At 42.1% G+C, this 16,342-nt stretch overlaps 1 protein-coding gene across 1 annotated transcript in view; it reads right to left on the bottom strand.

Moving 5' to 3' along the window:
* The window catches only part of PDIA5 (protein disulfide isomerase family A member 5), a 95,579-nt gene that overhangs the window by 43,435 nt on the left and 35,802 nt on the right, over positions 1 to 16,342 (bottom strand). The window contains exons 8-12 of the mRNA XM_021399949.1: positions 15,993 to 16,053; positions 12,172 to 12,239; positions 7,826 to 7,917; positions 7,651 to 7,722; positions 2,678 to 2,814 (exon numbers count right to left, since the gene is read on the bottom strand). Coding sequence (XP_021255624.1) covers positions 2,678 to 2,814; positions 7,651 to 7,722; positions 7,826 to 7,917; positions 12,172 to 12,239; positions 15,993 to 16,053 — 430 coding nt within the window. The remainder of the gene's footprint in view (positions 1 to 2,677; positions 2,815 to 7,650; positions 7,723 to 7,825; positions 7,918 to 12,171; positions 12,240 to 15,992; positions 16,054 to 16,342) is intronic.

The following is a 16,342-nucleotide window of genomic DNA, read 5'->3' as shown; positions in this document are numbered from 1 at the left end:
AATTACTGTAGGCTAATGCTGTAAAACGACATTTTTGGACGTTGTGTTGAGAGACATGGTTTAGTGGGGTTATTGGTGGTAGGTGGATGGTTGGACTGGATGATCTTGTAGGTCTTTTCCAACCTAGCTAATTCTATGATTAACACTACCATGTATTCATGTGCTGGTCATCTGACTATGAAATTGTAATTAAAACATCACTGAAATAATTCTGCCTCTAAAGAGCTTCTCACACACACAGAATTTATAATGTGTTATAAAAACTCCACGTGTATCCTGCATGGGGACGCAGCATTCTAAGTCTCTGCTAACGCTGAAATGCCTTTGCTTAGTCTTAGCTATAAAGAAATATATCCCAAGTTCTGGGCCTATTTTGTATGTGTTTCTTTGTTTTTTTTTTGTTAATTAGGACAACTTTTTAGAAGAAACTCTCATATCCTCAGCTACAGAAGTTAAAATAAGTACAACATCCTCCATTTTTACTGCTTTTTTTTCTACTGGAGTAATTTACCTCCTAATATTCCTAAAGTGACTCCATTAACAAAATTAAGAAGTGCTCCGAGAAGGTCTTTTAATCACAGTAAATCACGTTAATAACTATTTATGATGGCTGTCTGTTACTAATTAGTTTGTAAGCCTCGCACTCTCTGCTGAGGCTGCCCACGAGGATTGTTCCAAACACAGATCTTCTGTACATTTACAAGGTGGATCCTGCACGTAGGCACACCACTACCACTTCAATGAAAATAAAACGTACTGAGTTATTTATGCCCTAAATATTCAAGTTCCATTTAAAATTGAGTTTTCTGGTAAGGAACATTTCTTTAGTTCAATTCTGAGCAGCTGGAACATGTTATCAGGAGACTGCAACAGCCCCGCTCAGCATTTAATACAGCACTTGCCAAAGTACTGCTGTACCTTAGCACAGAACGCTCCTCAGTACAGAACACTCAGCTGGAAGTGCTCCTCCTCCCCATACGGGTCACGTCACCCCTAAAACTGTGTCATGTGTGCTACAGAGGATATTAACAAAATAAACATAAAAACTGAGCAGAGCCCTGTTCAGATTTAAAACTAACTTGAATTTACTACAAAATTTGATCATAGCTGCAGGTATTCATTTATTTTTAATCAGGCTTCCTAAAGGAATAGGTTTACAGGACCAGCTTTCGATTTCTTCCCTCCTCTCTGTCTCCTCCTAAATAGGTTATTGAACTCCTTTGCCACTTTACAAACTCAGAAAAAACAACAAGGCTTTCAAATAATAAATCCCCGTAAAAATCTGGGGCTAAACAGAGAGGATCCTTATCCTTTGTGCACAGAGGGAAAGAAGGGAGGCTCAGCAGTTACATTCCTGCCTGGCAGCTGCTGCTTGGCCAGCCCAGAGGAGCAGCAGCCAGTGCTGTCTCTCACAGGCTGGGAGTGTGTGGAAAGCAGGGGGAAGGAAGGATTTGGGTAACGAAGGGGAACCCCCAAGCAAAGCATGCCTCATCAGTTCTGCTACTTGTGCTTTGGTTTTCAGACCAGGCGTTAATCTCCGGGCCCGCCTTCATTATTTCAAACAATCCAGTGAACACGGCGACAAAACAGCGGTCGCCTGCTTCCGTGGATCAAACCGCCAGGCATTTCATCAGGCAGAGGAAATTCGTTATGCTATGTTTTCCAAGTGAGTCTTATGAGCAGACCTTCAAAAGAGGCATTCAGGTGCTAACTCCTGCTGTCTTGAAGGGAAGCAGGATTTCAGCCTCTGTGCCAAGACCCTTGGCTGTTCAGCTGTGAGCACGCAGCCTGCCTCCAGAGCACTAACCTTCAAGTCCGTGCCCAAAAAAACGACCATCTCATCCAAGTGCAACTGGCAGCACCAGCAGCCAGAGGAGACAGAAGTCACATACCATCCAGCACAGCAGATCTGAGTCTGAACCTTCAGCTAAAGGTACAAAGAACTGGTAGAACCAGCTACGTAGCTGTAACAAGTTGCACCATTAGCAAACAAACCGATTAATGCAATCCTCCACATTAACCCAGAGGATACAAGATACAGGAGGGCAATGTAGTTGGAACAGCTTGGAGGGCAGTACCTTAGGGCAACCTATTGAATTTTCCACCAGAAAAATTAGCCTCATTCATTCCCAGCCAAACAGCCATTAAGATCACTATCAGCTCTGCATCGGTTTTCAAACGAGTTTCTGAACTTCAACAACTTATTGGCATACTTCAGCACAACACGTAATGACCATCACCCCCTACATTACCAGAGAATGAACTGTGGCTGAAAACAAGGACTCAGGAGCTCACAGATCTCAAGTGACAACCAGAGCTCTGCCTTGAAAGCAAGTAACACAGAAGACAAGCTGAAAATTAGGGATAGAAAATTAGGGATAAAAAAATAGGGATAATCTTACAAAATGATGATTCCTCTGATTATTTAAGCTTTATGACACTCTTGAGTTATGATACACTCAGCCTACAAAGCACCTCTTCCAGCAGCACATCTCTGCCCTAAGCCTGAAACCAGCAACTTTACAAACACATCATGCCTTGCACGCTTAAGAAACACAACAAACAAGAAAAGCCTGGACTTTGATTTTATGGCTCTGTGAAACCAACGCAACAAGTTATCATTGATTTTGTTTGCAAGCATTTGGATCAGAGAACAGAATAGAAAAAGCGAACTCACATGGTGCATGGAACATCACTAGCACAGATGAATGATCTTTTATAAACTTGTCGAAGTCCTCATCGGTCAGGTGATAAACTACATTTTCCTCATCTGCCCAGGGAATCTCCGGAGCCTGTGGCTGAGGTGCCTGCGGGCTACAAGACAAACAGACACAGCTGAAAAGCAGCCCATTGGTGCTAAGTAGGAATTTTAGCAAGTCTGACTGCAAGGAACTACCTTTGTGAAAATGTTCATAGAGGTCTGACATACTAACCCTACTGAGCAGCTTCCATAATTGCTCCCACTCAGAAGTGATAAATGCTGAAACTCAGATAGAATTGGAGGAGAGAGGAAAAACTGCACAAGCAGCTCACAAGGACAGATCAGAAATGGAAGGGGACAGAACGAAGAGATAACCAGATTGCTTGGTTATTACATTATAAAAATCAGATGCGTTTTTCTATTACTCTTTTAGCCTTCTCAGCAGGAGGCTCCCTTTCTCACAGCACTCACGCTTAGCAGTTCACAGGAGTCATTGCAAATGAAAGAGAAAAGCAGTGAGCAGAAACAGCCAATCTAACCAGTCATCTTGAATACCGACAGCACAACCAGGGCCAGCACAGAAAGGAAGAGCTGCAATGCTGGAACCACGTGCAGCATTCACTAGGGCATCAACCCAGGAAATCATGGTTTTACCCTGAACAACCCCGTGACCTGGGGAAGCATCGCTCTGTCCTCTCCTGACAGTGCACTCACAGGTCTAATTCAGCAAAGCTACTCAGACTGCATGCTTAATCTAAAAGATAAGTGACATGTTGCACCAACTCCCCTATGATTGCACATGAGCTTAACCATCTTTGATGGCTGGGAGCCAGGGAGACTGCTCAAAGACACGCCGGTAAATCTGGAAATTGAACCTCAGATCCTCTGAACCAGTCCAGTTGCTCATCAGTCCACCAAACAATTGCTTTTTTTCTTCTTACCAATGTACACCATTAAGAGAGTTTGGCAGATGTGAACTAAACTGTGCTGACGTTTTATTTATTTAAGCACTGTTCACACAAAGTACACCCAAGCACAGGAACATTTGGAGCCAAACTTTGAAGCTACTTTATCCTTGCCAGGTACAGTAATGAGTTCCAAATAACCCAAAAAATTCCCCAAATTCTTTGGCAAAGTACAGGTCTGAATGTGGCCCCATTCCTCATGAAAACACGTTTACTATTTTTGATTAAAATGTATTATTGCGTTATCTGTCTGGAACAAGGAGTGGCAAATGGATGATAACTCATTCATTCTGTCTTTCTCATTACTAGGCTGAATGCCTAGTTTGATAAAAAAAGCAGTAGAGAGATACACAAATTCCAACAGCAAGTGCTGTTGATGTAAGCAATATGTCTGATCCAAGAATATTAAGCAATTCATGCAAAATTGCACATCTCTGATGCTGTCTGTAGGATCAACAAACTGAGAAACAAATGTCAGAGGTGGCCAAGCAGCCCAAAGAGAAAAAGAAGTACGTCTCCATCCACAAGAGTTTTTAACAGAAACAGCCACAGCACAGGAAGGGTTGTGATGAGTAAGGGGCTCTGTCACAAAGCTTACCAGAGCATCACTGTGCTTGCTGCCAAGCTTCTAAGAGACAGCAATAATCCACAGGTAGAAGAATGAAGGCTTCCAGAAAATATCATGACACAACTTATTTGGAAAGGGAGTTGGTTTGAGTTGGCTGAGTATGATGAACATAGACACAATGGCCACAAAGCACCAAGAAAGCTGTGTTCAGCAGGGCCTGGCATGACCTATTTCAGTATGGAATCAGTAAAGCAGGGCACAGGATGCTTATTCAAATGGCCCAATTTAAAATGCTGTGCATGCTAATCAGCCTACAGAGGAGCTGGTAAGAAGCACCTCAAGGCCCAGAGGAGACAACAAGCAAAATCTAAAATGTCATTTAAAACTGAGAGAAGGCACATCCAACGCCTGAAGACCAAAAATAGGATGACAGAAGTCTGGAAGAGTTATCAAGAGCTAATTGAATTAAGTACAGAGAACAAGTTCTTGATTTAATTGAGCAGTTAGTGCTAAGGAAAGGCCCAAGAGAAGTCCATAAAAACAGTAAGAAAACTAAGCAGCTATTGAGGGCAGCAAGAAGTTGACTGGCTTCACTATCATCCAAATTGATGCAGCAGTATGAGAGAGATTAAAAAAGAATTGTGATATGTACGAGATAGCATCTCATATTAATAATGCTGCGTTGGAGTAGGAGTGTGTGATGGTTTCTCTCCAGTGCCTCATAAGAACATCTGAAACTCCACAAGATAATAGTCAGTGCTATTAGGAAGATTAAGAGGGGTTAAGGACCTCTAGGCTGATGCATTAGGACACTTCAACATGAGGAAGTACCTTCAAAGGAACAAAAAAGGTGCCAGAGCCCTTCAAACTGGTAGAGCTCTTGCTCTGAGAGAGCATGAAAAACATCTTTTGTACAGTTTAAACAATTCTAACCTTTGTTGTTATACTCCGCAGCCCTATGCCCCAAATCAGCACGCATCAATCGCTTTCAGCACTTAACTCGTAACATTTACAGGGCAAAACAGACAAAGGGGAGACAGAAGGAAAAATAGTCGCTCTTCTGCAGAGTGTAACTAGTGTCCACAGAAAATAGGTCACCTCACACGGCACAGTGCCTTCTGGATTCTCTTTCAAGAACACATGGATAAGGGCACCTGCGTGCACAGTATGAATACATGTTGGTTTTCCCTGCCACGGACACTCTGGCTGTGCTGTGCTCCTGCTGCTCAGCACACCTGCTTGACTGGTCAGCAGCTCCTAGCAGAGCCCCCTCCCGAGGTCAGCAGCTTCATCTTGGCACCAGCCTCAATGCTCCAACGTCACCACTTAAGAATCATCCAAAGCAACACAGCATGGGAAACCCAGAACTACACCTGACACTCAGGGAGTTTGGAAATTACATATTAGATTCCTGGTTTGATCTTGTTGCATAGCTAATGCATACTGCCCTCTGCTTGTTTCACCTTATCTGTGCTCTCAGAAAAGGGAGGCAGTGCTCCTACTCAGAAGTGAGGAGACTGCTCAAGACATCAATATTACAGGAAATGACAACAGCGATAATATTAAATTCTAGCTTGAGGTATTAGGTGAGAATTTTAGTACTATACTATTCTGAAATACAAAGGATACACCTTCTGCAGCTATCTAATCACAATCTTTGGCTTTCCTAAAGCCTTTGCCATACCACTTGAGTAGTTATACTGAGGATTCCTCAGAGTAATACAGTATTATGCATGTAGCAGATTTACCCTGCATACTGTTTTAATTACAACATTAACTACTAGCAAAATTTAAGTATGCATAATTTCCCAATGTAGCTTCCTTAAAAGTTGTATTTATTATACAAAACGGGGGCAAGAAGGCTACTGCTCAGATCATCTTTTGGGAAGCTAATAAGCATGCACTGAACGCTAAGTGAGGACAAACAGCTGTCTTTAGCTCTGGACTGCTGGAGTATCAGCCAAAGCCCACAGTGGCTTGTTAGCAGAGATTATCATTGGAAAGAGCTTGCAGCTGTTCTGCTTTTCTTTTTCTGTGTTCACGTGCTGTCACAACACCGATAGAGAAGCACTTCATATTACATGGATTATCTGGATATTATGCAGACAGGGGAAAAACCCACCCCAAACATCTAATGTTTCACACATGGTAGCCAAGAGATAACCATATCCTCACTAGAACTAAAAAGCACAATACAATACAGGTGATGAAGTCACATCCTTGCTCCATGGGCTCATCATCCCCTCGACACTGCTGGAGTTGCCATCCTTGTCATTTATACCTGAAAGACTGAATGAACTAAATGAAGCTTAAAGACAGCAGCTGAATCTCTATCATCCATAGGGCAATGCCTGCCTTCAATGATTGTTTCTTCTGATGCTAACAGGAATACTGTTGTCACATTTGTGGGTCCCCGGTCTTGAACTACAAAGCCTATCACTGCTGAAGACGCTGGGCTACCTGGAACTACTCGTACATCCCCAGCACAGTCCCACTGGTGCAGTAAAACACATTTACTGTGAGCCAGTTTTCCTAAGCTATATTATCACAACGGTTTGCAACGCTGCCCACGTTTTCCTTTTCTTATACTGGCTTAATTTTAAACAGCATTTCCTTGGCTGCAGTGAACAAGGGAAAGTTATGAAGGTTCTACAAAACCTGAGAGCTGGGGCTCACTGCTAAAGGCAGTTGTCTATCACCAGATGAGCACAGCTCTCTCCAGCTGCTCCACCAGCTTCAATGATATGCTGATTTCCACCATCTGAATACCAACTGTTTAGAAAAACAGGTACATAAACATACTCGTTCTGTCTCCCTCTCTCAAATGCTATTTCCACATGCTCATTCAGCCCCCCGAATATTTGCAGCTGCAAATAGCTGCCTTTAGGCAGAAGAAGACACTTTCAACATTGCTCAAGTCACAACAGGAAACACAACCTTTGTAAAAATGACTAGCAATCCAGGGTGCCTTGATCTGCTGCTTGTTTCTGCAAGATACTCTAAAGGCTCCATTTGAAGGCTGAAGAAGCAATGAGAATTGCACACTTGACACATACATTTTTAATAAAACAACTAAAGTCAGACCTTTTATGAGACATTAAGTTCAGACACCCAAGATCACTGGAAATTTAAGTCGGCGTTTTTAACGAAGACAAGATCTGTGCATCTGCATTGATTTTGGTCCATAGTCAGTCTCCTATTACAGATGAAATGCAATTGTAAAATGCAAGGCATGCAAGCTGAAAAGCAAACATTAGGCAATCTCTCTGTGCTAGTTTAGCCAATCTCAGCAGGGTAGTTTTGTTTGCTCTTTTGAGCAGGGGGAACGAGGGAGAGATGGCTGATCCTAAGCCATTACATTCTGTAAATAATGAAAAGTACACAAAAGGTGGAGTGCATGAAGTTCAGTGCCTTACTTTTTCAGCCACTCTGCTATATCTGCCGCAGTAGCACCATAGTTCTCAAAATGGAACAGGAACTTTCCTTTCCTATTAAAGCAACAAAACAAGGTTTAGTCCTTGCCTTGCAGATAAGAACATGCAATTACAGTTGAGTGTATGATTTCCAAAAGAGTAGCAAAATATAACTGACTCAAAATAGCAGATTGTAGGATATCCACGGACATTGTATTCTTCCTTTATCCTTTCAAATTCAGCAGAGTAAACGTTCATCCCTGCAAGAACCTGAAAAAACAGAACACAATTACATTGATTCTTATAACACGGAAGTAACATCATGAAGCAAAAATAAGTAAGCTCTAGGCAGATTCCGATTTCATTCATACTGCTGTAAAACAAGAGGGACTTCATAAAGACAATGAAGTGTTTCCAATTTTGACCAAGGGAAGACAGAGCAATATTTGAGTCTAGTCCATAGAGAACGCACACCATTCAGCTTGCCACCTTCTCATTTCTCTTGCAGAATCTTCATTTCCTTCTATTCACCCACTAACAGAAACAGAAAAGGAAATTCTCTCAATGTCGCTACTTGTGCTCTCTCTGTGTATAGGTATTTTAAGCTACAATTCTAACTAGATTTTTTTCTTCTTCTGTAAGTACACAACTTAGTTCACACCCAAACATTAACCAGGACACAAGTTCCACCACACTTCTTTGGTTTCCACTCCAGCAACAATTTTACACTCTCAACTAATGTCCAGAAGATCTACCTAAGTGCTGGCTTTATCCCAGTTTAAAACTGTGCTTACTGAATGACAAGGGGGAAAAAAAAATACGTATTACTTCAATGTAAAAGTAAAACATGCTCCATGAGCCCTGGAAATACCACACGGCACTTATACTTTAAATACATTAGCTTACCTGACTGGTAGCGTGCAGTGACAGTTGAAATAGCCTTTTCTTACAGATATTGAAGGTGGGCATGGAAGCACAGCAACTTTACAGACTAAGTGAAACAAAGAGTCTCTCTTCCCTTTCTTCAGGCTCTGTTCCAACCCACCCTCCACCCCAACAGTCCACCCCAAGCTCCAGGCTCAAGGCTCCTGTGCCCTATCCAACTGTCTTTCAGATTTTTGACCTGAAAATCTGAGGATGGTACTAATTTTGATTTTCCGTGGGTGTGAGTTTCACACTGGGGTTGCTCTGCAGCCAAACCTCCAGCCATTCAGTTGCTGAGATACAACCTCAAGATTAGCTCAGTTTTAATGGCACTGACAGCTTAAATCATTTCAGCAGCAGGGTTTTAATCCAAACTCCTCCTCCTCTATCCCCCTCCAAAAACAGGATTTTCTCCTTCCAGCTGAAATACCACATCGGAATTTAATACCAGGTTCTTGACTGCAGCAAACTGCATAGACCAACCAAATGTGCTCAGAGCCAGCGTGAAATAAATCTCAAAGAACACAATCCCTGTTTGAAGGTCAACCTTTTCCAAGAGCGTGCTGGAAAGTCAGAAGAAGATACTGTTTTCTCTCACCTACCCTGAGAAAGATGAAAGGAAAGCTAACTGAGAGCAGTACAGAAACAGGATCTATTCTGGCTGGTCCAGTCTCTTTGAATTTTCCTTGTAATTCTAAAAAGCAGATTGACTTAACTCATTTAAGATACCACAACTCAATTCTCCCTTTCCCTTATCCTCTATGCTACCTCTTGAGGATAGGTAAATTCAACAGGATCAACTGAACTGTGTCCAGCCAGACTGGTGACTGATAAGAGCCAAGAACCTGGATTCATTCTGGTGTTCATATATCGTATGAAGCACAGCTGGACAGATGCCTATTACAATGAGATTCATTTTTAATGACAAAAGTTACTGCTTTACCTGGCCTATAGTCACATAATACATGTACCACCAAGTCTGGCAGCGGCCATCAGCACACTTTCTACCCAAATTCTGGATCCTCCCTCTACACTTAGGTTTCTTCTGCTTAGATGTTTAGTTAATTTGCTTTTAGCAAATGACTGAACAACCCTAACTGTAATTGAAGTTTATTACCTCTTGCCATGTCCACAGCAAACATGAAATGAGTTTATTCCCTTCACCTCTGCAGTGACATTTGACATATTTCAACACCTTATCTGCTTCCAATCAAGCTGTCTGTAATCTAAACATGTAGCTGACCACGTCTTATGGGATTCTGACTATTCTTGTTCTCCCATGACATCCACACCTTGCTTAAAACTTCTCTTAATGGGGTAGTTCCAAAACTGGTATCTCACACCACCACTTGAAGCCTTCCTAGAGCCAAGCTTAATGAATACATTAAACAAAGGCTGCTTTTGACTCCAAAAATAAGGGTAGGAGCTTCTAAAGTGCCCAATTTTTACAAAAAAAAAAGCACCAGAGGAAAGCACTGAAGCACACACTCAAGCCTCTCTTCACTGGGTAAAGCCCCCTGGTGCACTCATGAAGTCAACAGAAATTAAACTGATAAAGTTCTTTGCAAACCACCAGTTCCTCCTTGCACTAGGGTCACAGTGCACAGCCACTCACCGAGCCCGTCTGACACAAATCATGGGAATCTCTTGTGCCAAGGATATAATAAGACATCTTCATCTTATTTGGAGCTGCTCTTTTCCAGTGCAGAAAGAAATTGCAAACTCTAAACATAACACTGGATGTGCCATCCGAATTTCCTTTCGGCAACAGTACTGGAACATAAAAGGTCCAGTCCCAAAAGAATATAACAACCAACAACAGACCCAGTTCACCTTTTCATTTTTAGGATCTATGAAATAGGCAACACGGTATTTCATTTTCCTGCTGTTAGTGGTAATAATCACTTTTAAGCCTGGTACATCCTGACAGCTAATGACAGGTCTGATTAAAAGGCCAGAACTTCAGCCCATCCAAACCAATCATAAACTTTCCAGTAATGCCTGATCTGGAGGTCAACGTTGCTTTCAGGCAATGCATAGACAATTTATGATGGGTATAGTACCATCGATTTTAGAAATGACAAACTGTGCACACATCCCACTCAGAAAGCTAATTAGATCAGATTTAGATTAACAGATTGATATTTTTGAAAGACAGTGGTGGCAGTGGCATAACCACTTTTTCCTGATCCTGCACCTCTGGCATGTGCAGCAACCCTGAACTGGGCAGGACCAGCCCAGATCTACAGCAACTATCTCCAAGAGAGGAAGGAAAAACCATAAGAGATCTGGAGTTTAAATTCTCCGGTCTGAATTTAATAAAAACAGAACTGTATGTGGACAAGGCAAAGGATAATTGCAGGAAGATACAGCGTTTTGCAGCATGCCTTCTTTCTGACATTATCTGTGTAGGCGTTTATGCTTCTAATTCCTGTCCACCCACACCTCACGATGGACCTGCCATGCAGAACGGAAGCACCTTTCCACAGAAAGCAGCACAGCCTCCACCAAGGGGAGAGGGAATGTGAATACTGCCTGGCTGGATGGAAGCATGCTAGAAAATATATCCAAGGGTTTACCATATCCTAAATAAACCTGAACAACTCCCACTGCTTTTAGCCCTAAGCAAACAAGGATTTAAAGAAAACACTTTTGAAAAACAACTAGCTGAGAGAAGGTGGGAAAGTGTGAGTGCTCTCAGTGCTTACAAGATGTGCTGACCAAAGCCTACCTAGCCATGCACTGTGGTGCTTCATTTCTCCCTCATCGCATGTTGCTCCTCCTGAGGAAACCTGCAAACTCTTACAGTGAGCGGTTCAGCAGGTGGGATCAGACCAGATCCAGCCCGACTCATGGAACTTATTATAAGCTCGTTTCCGTGCCACTCCAGTATTATAGGTATTATACAAATTATGCATAAAGCATAAGATCTTGACTTGACAAACATGGTCAACTTGCATAGTGCTCAATATGCCTTATTAATACAAACAGGTAACTAAGTTACTTTGATTGCTGTAAATTCATTTTATTAGGATCAAATTTTGTTTTCATTTCAGCCTGGTATAAACGCTAACTGTTAACAAAGCTATAGTAAAACTAAGACTAAGCTCACTTGCTAGGAGAACAATCAAGCTAACACAGGGTAATCCCCATCCCATGACACCGACTCTCCACTGAGCAGGTTGGTTAATTATTACTATAAAGACATCCATCTTTGAGTTCTCTATGAAACATCAAGCTAAAAAGCTAACCAAATCCAATATGGCAAACCTTTACTTACCAAAACAAGCTGAGGAAGCCCACAAACTCACCTGTTAGGAGCTAGATCAACTACACAGTGTCAGAACCCACTTTTCCCTGGCAGAAGCCACATCAGATATAAATGGCAAGTGAGTTAACACCTCATTCTTCCAAGTTTTAACACAAATAAAAACCAAAGGAGAATCCTGAGTGGATCGGGAACATCATTCTTCTCTGGCTTTGCTTTGGCCCGATTAAAAATTCCCCTCTTCAATAAATTTCTGTGGTTTTAAACGCTCAAAAAAGTAAGTGGCTAAAAGGAGTTTTCATATTTCATATAAAATTTATCTTCTCACTTACATATTTACCCTTCAGTTCTGTGGCTGCCTGCTGAAAAGATGGCATCATTCTCTTACAAACACCACACCCTGATAGAAAAGAAAAGAAACTGTAAGTAATATGCCAACAACTCCATTCAGATTCTTCTACAGAATTTATGATCTGAAGCATATTAAGCTACACATTTTTTATAATAAATTTGTTTTAAAAAAATCCTTACTTATTTCACTAATTCTTAGATTATTATTTTCTAAGGATGTTGCTTCTTGTGATATGCTATACGTTACATGAAAGTTTTTCACATTACTCATTTCTCATCCCCATTTTGGAAAGAGCACCACCATCTACATTCTTCAGGCTCGAGGCTGAGACGGCAGCGGAATGCAGGATGAAAGATGTTATACCCATCAAGTCAAATGAAAAGCTTCATGCATTTTGAACAGGCACTCTAGTGACCAGGAAAGTCAGAACTGGTCTTTTATCAGTTTGGGGGATGGGGATATGCTTCAGATTCACCTCAGTTTAACAAGTTTTTGCAACTCATTTAAGACACTTCATAAACACATGAAACAGACTTGAACAGTTAAGCTGTGCTCTGTTAACAAAGAAGATGGTAACTCTGGAGAAGCAACAGCCCTTATAAGATACAAGAACTTTGTGTGCTGAGGAAGAGAAACAGTGAGAGAGGAAGGAAGACTACTCATGTGTAGCTAGAATAAGCTAAGAGCTTTTTGATGACGCTCTTGAGCGCTAAACAGATTAGCAATAAATCACCTCGTAAGCAGCAGGTTTCACTCTTTCCAAGTAAAATAGCACACGCACACAGGGAACTGAGGGAGGGAAGAGAGCATGAAATAAAGGAAGCTGCAGCCATATACTTCAGGCTCTTATTATAGAGACTCTTGGTCCACCACGGGAGAGTAGTCAACTCTTTTTTTCTGGTGAAGAGAAAATGGTTTTGAAAATATCTTCCATAAATGAAGACTCTGCAACCCCTGGTTTAGGATCACATCAGCATGCCTGGGAAGAACATCCTTTAATCAGAGGAAAGAGCTCGTTTCTGTGGTCTTTCCACCTTTGAACTCTCTGCTCCAGTTGCCAATGAGGTTGTTAAATTAGTGGTGGTTCAAGCGATGATTTCTTGGCGGGCAAGGACCACTCATTTGAGGTATACTGAAGTCTCAACTTCATCCAAACCACTGGACAGACATCAAAAGATATGAGCTGTTAACACATCTTCTGGATCCTCTGTTTCTGCTTTCTTTAACAGCCTCAGGCCACAAACTCCCCCCAGCTACACATCTCTCTCCCTTTCCCTCTGGAACCTCTCCCTAGACTACCCTCTGCAGTTCAGGCACGTGCCAGTCTCCTCCCCCAGCCTCCACTCATGCTCCTTCCATTGCCTCAGGCTCCCTGCTCCCAAACCCACCCTGCCCACGCATTTCCATGCCACCCTGTTCAGGACTCCAACAAGCAACATACATCCCCATGGAGGCACACCTCAAGGGTAACCTCAAAAAACTCATTTCTCATCTGTTATTTTTTTTTGTATTCTGAGTGAAGTGTTTGCTTGTTTTTGTCTGCTTTTTTAATTGAACACATACTAGTTTTTCCACTAGATAAAGTCTCAATTTTTAAAGTCTTGTTTTCAATGACGTTTTGAAGAGCTCATTTTCATTGCCAAATGCAGACTGTCTTTTTTGCAGGATTCTTCTTTGGCAGAGTTAGCTCTAAGTAAATCTGAATGCCTGTAAGTATACCTAATTTTTCATATTTAGTGCTGTCTGACTTATATTGAAGTCCAAAAGTAGAGTGAATGGGTTTCAAATGGCAGGTAATAATATCTTCTGGGGAAAAGGCTTGCCTTTGCTCTGAGTTGTTTCACTCAGATCAAGCATTCTTGAAATATTAAAGAAACTACATTTAAGTTTGCAGCCACTTTCATCTCCCTCCGCACTAGTACGTAATGAAAGAACCCATTTCCTATGAATCTGCCACAATGGATTTCCAACAAAGCTTCCAACAAAGCTGAAAAACGAGGCAGCTGTCTTCCTAGAAAAAGATTCTGATGTCCTCTCCTGCCAAAGACCCCCTTGGCTCACCCCTTGCACGTAAGGAAAAACAGAACTCCCTTCAGCAATCAGCCCGGATTCGCTGCTGCCAGGTACGAACAGTAACACTACAAGACAGCAACCCAGAGCTCCAGCTCCCCAAAGCCAGTGCTTTAATCCAAGTGCTGGACATATTCTGTCTCTAGTAAGTGGAGCAAGAGTAAGGAAAGAAAAAGTGGATAAGAATCAAGCTGAAGGTCTCATGTATTAAATAAAAGATGAGGGAGTTAAGAATCGTGAAATCAGAGGGGAAAAAACCCTTACAAGTAGGCTTCCTTCACAGCAGTTCAGAAAGCAGCAAAGGTATTACAGCACTGCAGACTAGCAGGTGTTTTGCCACTTCAAAAGACCAGAAACTGGAAGGAGGAGGGTTTCTGGGGGAACGGTTCAAAGAGAACCAAAGGCAAGATACGGCACATTTAAGGCAGAGACTCAGTTGTGGAAAACAATTATTCACGATACAGGTAAACTGTGCCTTGCGCTGTGCAGCGGAGCTCTCGCCGTGGGGCGACGTGCAGGCAGAGCGGGCCTGTGGCCCCCCGCCAACATGGCCAGGGCAGGCCGTGGGCACGCTGCGGAGCGTGAAGGCCCCGTGCTGCTGCTGATTTAATTAAAGGAAAAATGCCCTCCTACTGATGCATCATACTAAGTCTCGGGCCATTCAGACCGTCTTGGCAGTACTCAGGGAAGACTGAGAAAAGGTAGGATGGTGTTTCAGGCAATAATTACCAGAGAAAAACTCAAACACCAGATACTGCTGCCGTGGGGCGCTCATTTTAGAAGAGAAACAACTAATGAAATGCTAGCAATGCCTTGCAATTTCATGATCAGGACAGTGCTGGGAAGCTTTTCCAGCTTAAGGCACACATTCACTCCTTTCTCATGGCCACCCAGCTTTCCAGCTGAGCAACAGCTCCAGCACAGCAGTATTTTGTTTTAAAGAGCTGGAAAGCCTCTCACACACCTGTCACCAATTGTAAATCTGCGAAAGCTGAACAAGCAGCCAATGCAATGACAAGCTCAGAGCAGTGCAATGACAGTGTCACAAAAGAAACAGAGCAACCCCAATGAGTTCTTCTCTTTCCTTCCTGCCACCACACCAATGAAAACCCATTTATATTCAAGATAATCCTGCCAGTGTCAATAGAAACATTCAGAGTATCTCCTGAATGGAGTAGAAAAAGTACTCCTGCTCCTGACCACCGCACTGTTCTCTCTACCTGCAGTTACAGAGAACAAATAGAGCTTCTTTCGATTCCAGGGGCTCCTCTAGAGAGCATTTGTTTGTGTGTAACCACTTGTCTTATGCTACAGCCCGAAGTGCAAAAATAAAAAGCAGGTGCAACATTCATCTGCAGTTTCGGTTCCATACAGGCCAGAGGGCTAGACCCTCACAGAAAGCAGTATTAATATGTATGTGCTCAGCATATCATACTTCCGTCTACTACAGAAGTTTTATATTTAGGAAGAACAAGTAAATAAAAAATTTACATAAACTAGATGCTTGTCACAAGACTGGGATAAAAGGAGAAAATACTGACAGCCTAGGATGCAGCAGATGGACAACCAGGGGAAAACTGAATACAAACAGGCAAACACCACAAGGATTTCAATGATAACGACAGTATAAGATGGTGTCAGTGAAGCACAAGCAAGGCTTCCAGTCAGACTTGAACACTTCTCAGTGAAGATGACAGCAAGAAGTGACAGGACGTGTGCTACATTACTTACACGGGGCATAGAACATCATCAAAAGGGGTTTGTCCTCTTTCTTCAGAAGCCTTCGTAATTCCTAGTGAATTAAACAAAGTAAGTACAGGCCTACATGAAAGTACACTTTTGTTAAACTTTAAAATGTCAATATATTAATAGAATTTAGGCTCTTTTATTTGGGGAAAATGAGGAGGTCATACTTCCAAACAAACATGACTTGTCTTTCTTCTGGCTGCTCAATTTTAACTTGAAAGGAGCTGATAGAACTTATAGACTCAAATATCACTAAATTGCCAAGATCAGCATTTTTGGTGTCAAGATGCAAAAGTTGTACTGTTTGGTCAATTCTCAACTCAATCTGCGACCCA

This window comes from Numida meleagris, chromosome 5, assembly GCF_002078875.1.
Source record: "Numida meleagris isolate 19003 breed g44 Domestic line chromosome 5, NumMel1.0, whole genome shotgun sequence".
Lineage (NCBI taxonomy): Eukaryota > Metazoa > Chordata > Aves > Galliformes > Numididae > Numida > Numida meleagris.
The sequence above is the reverse complement of the archived record's forward strand: the minus strand, read 5'-3'. Positions and strand labels throughout refer to the sequence as shown.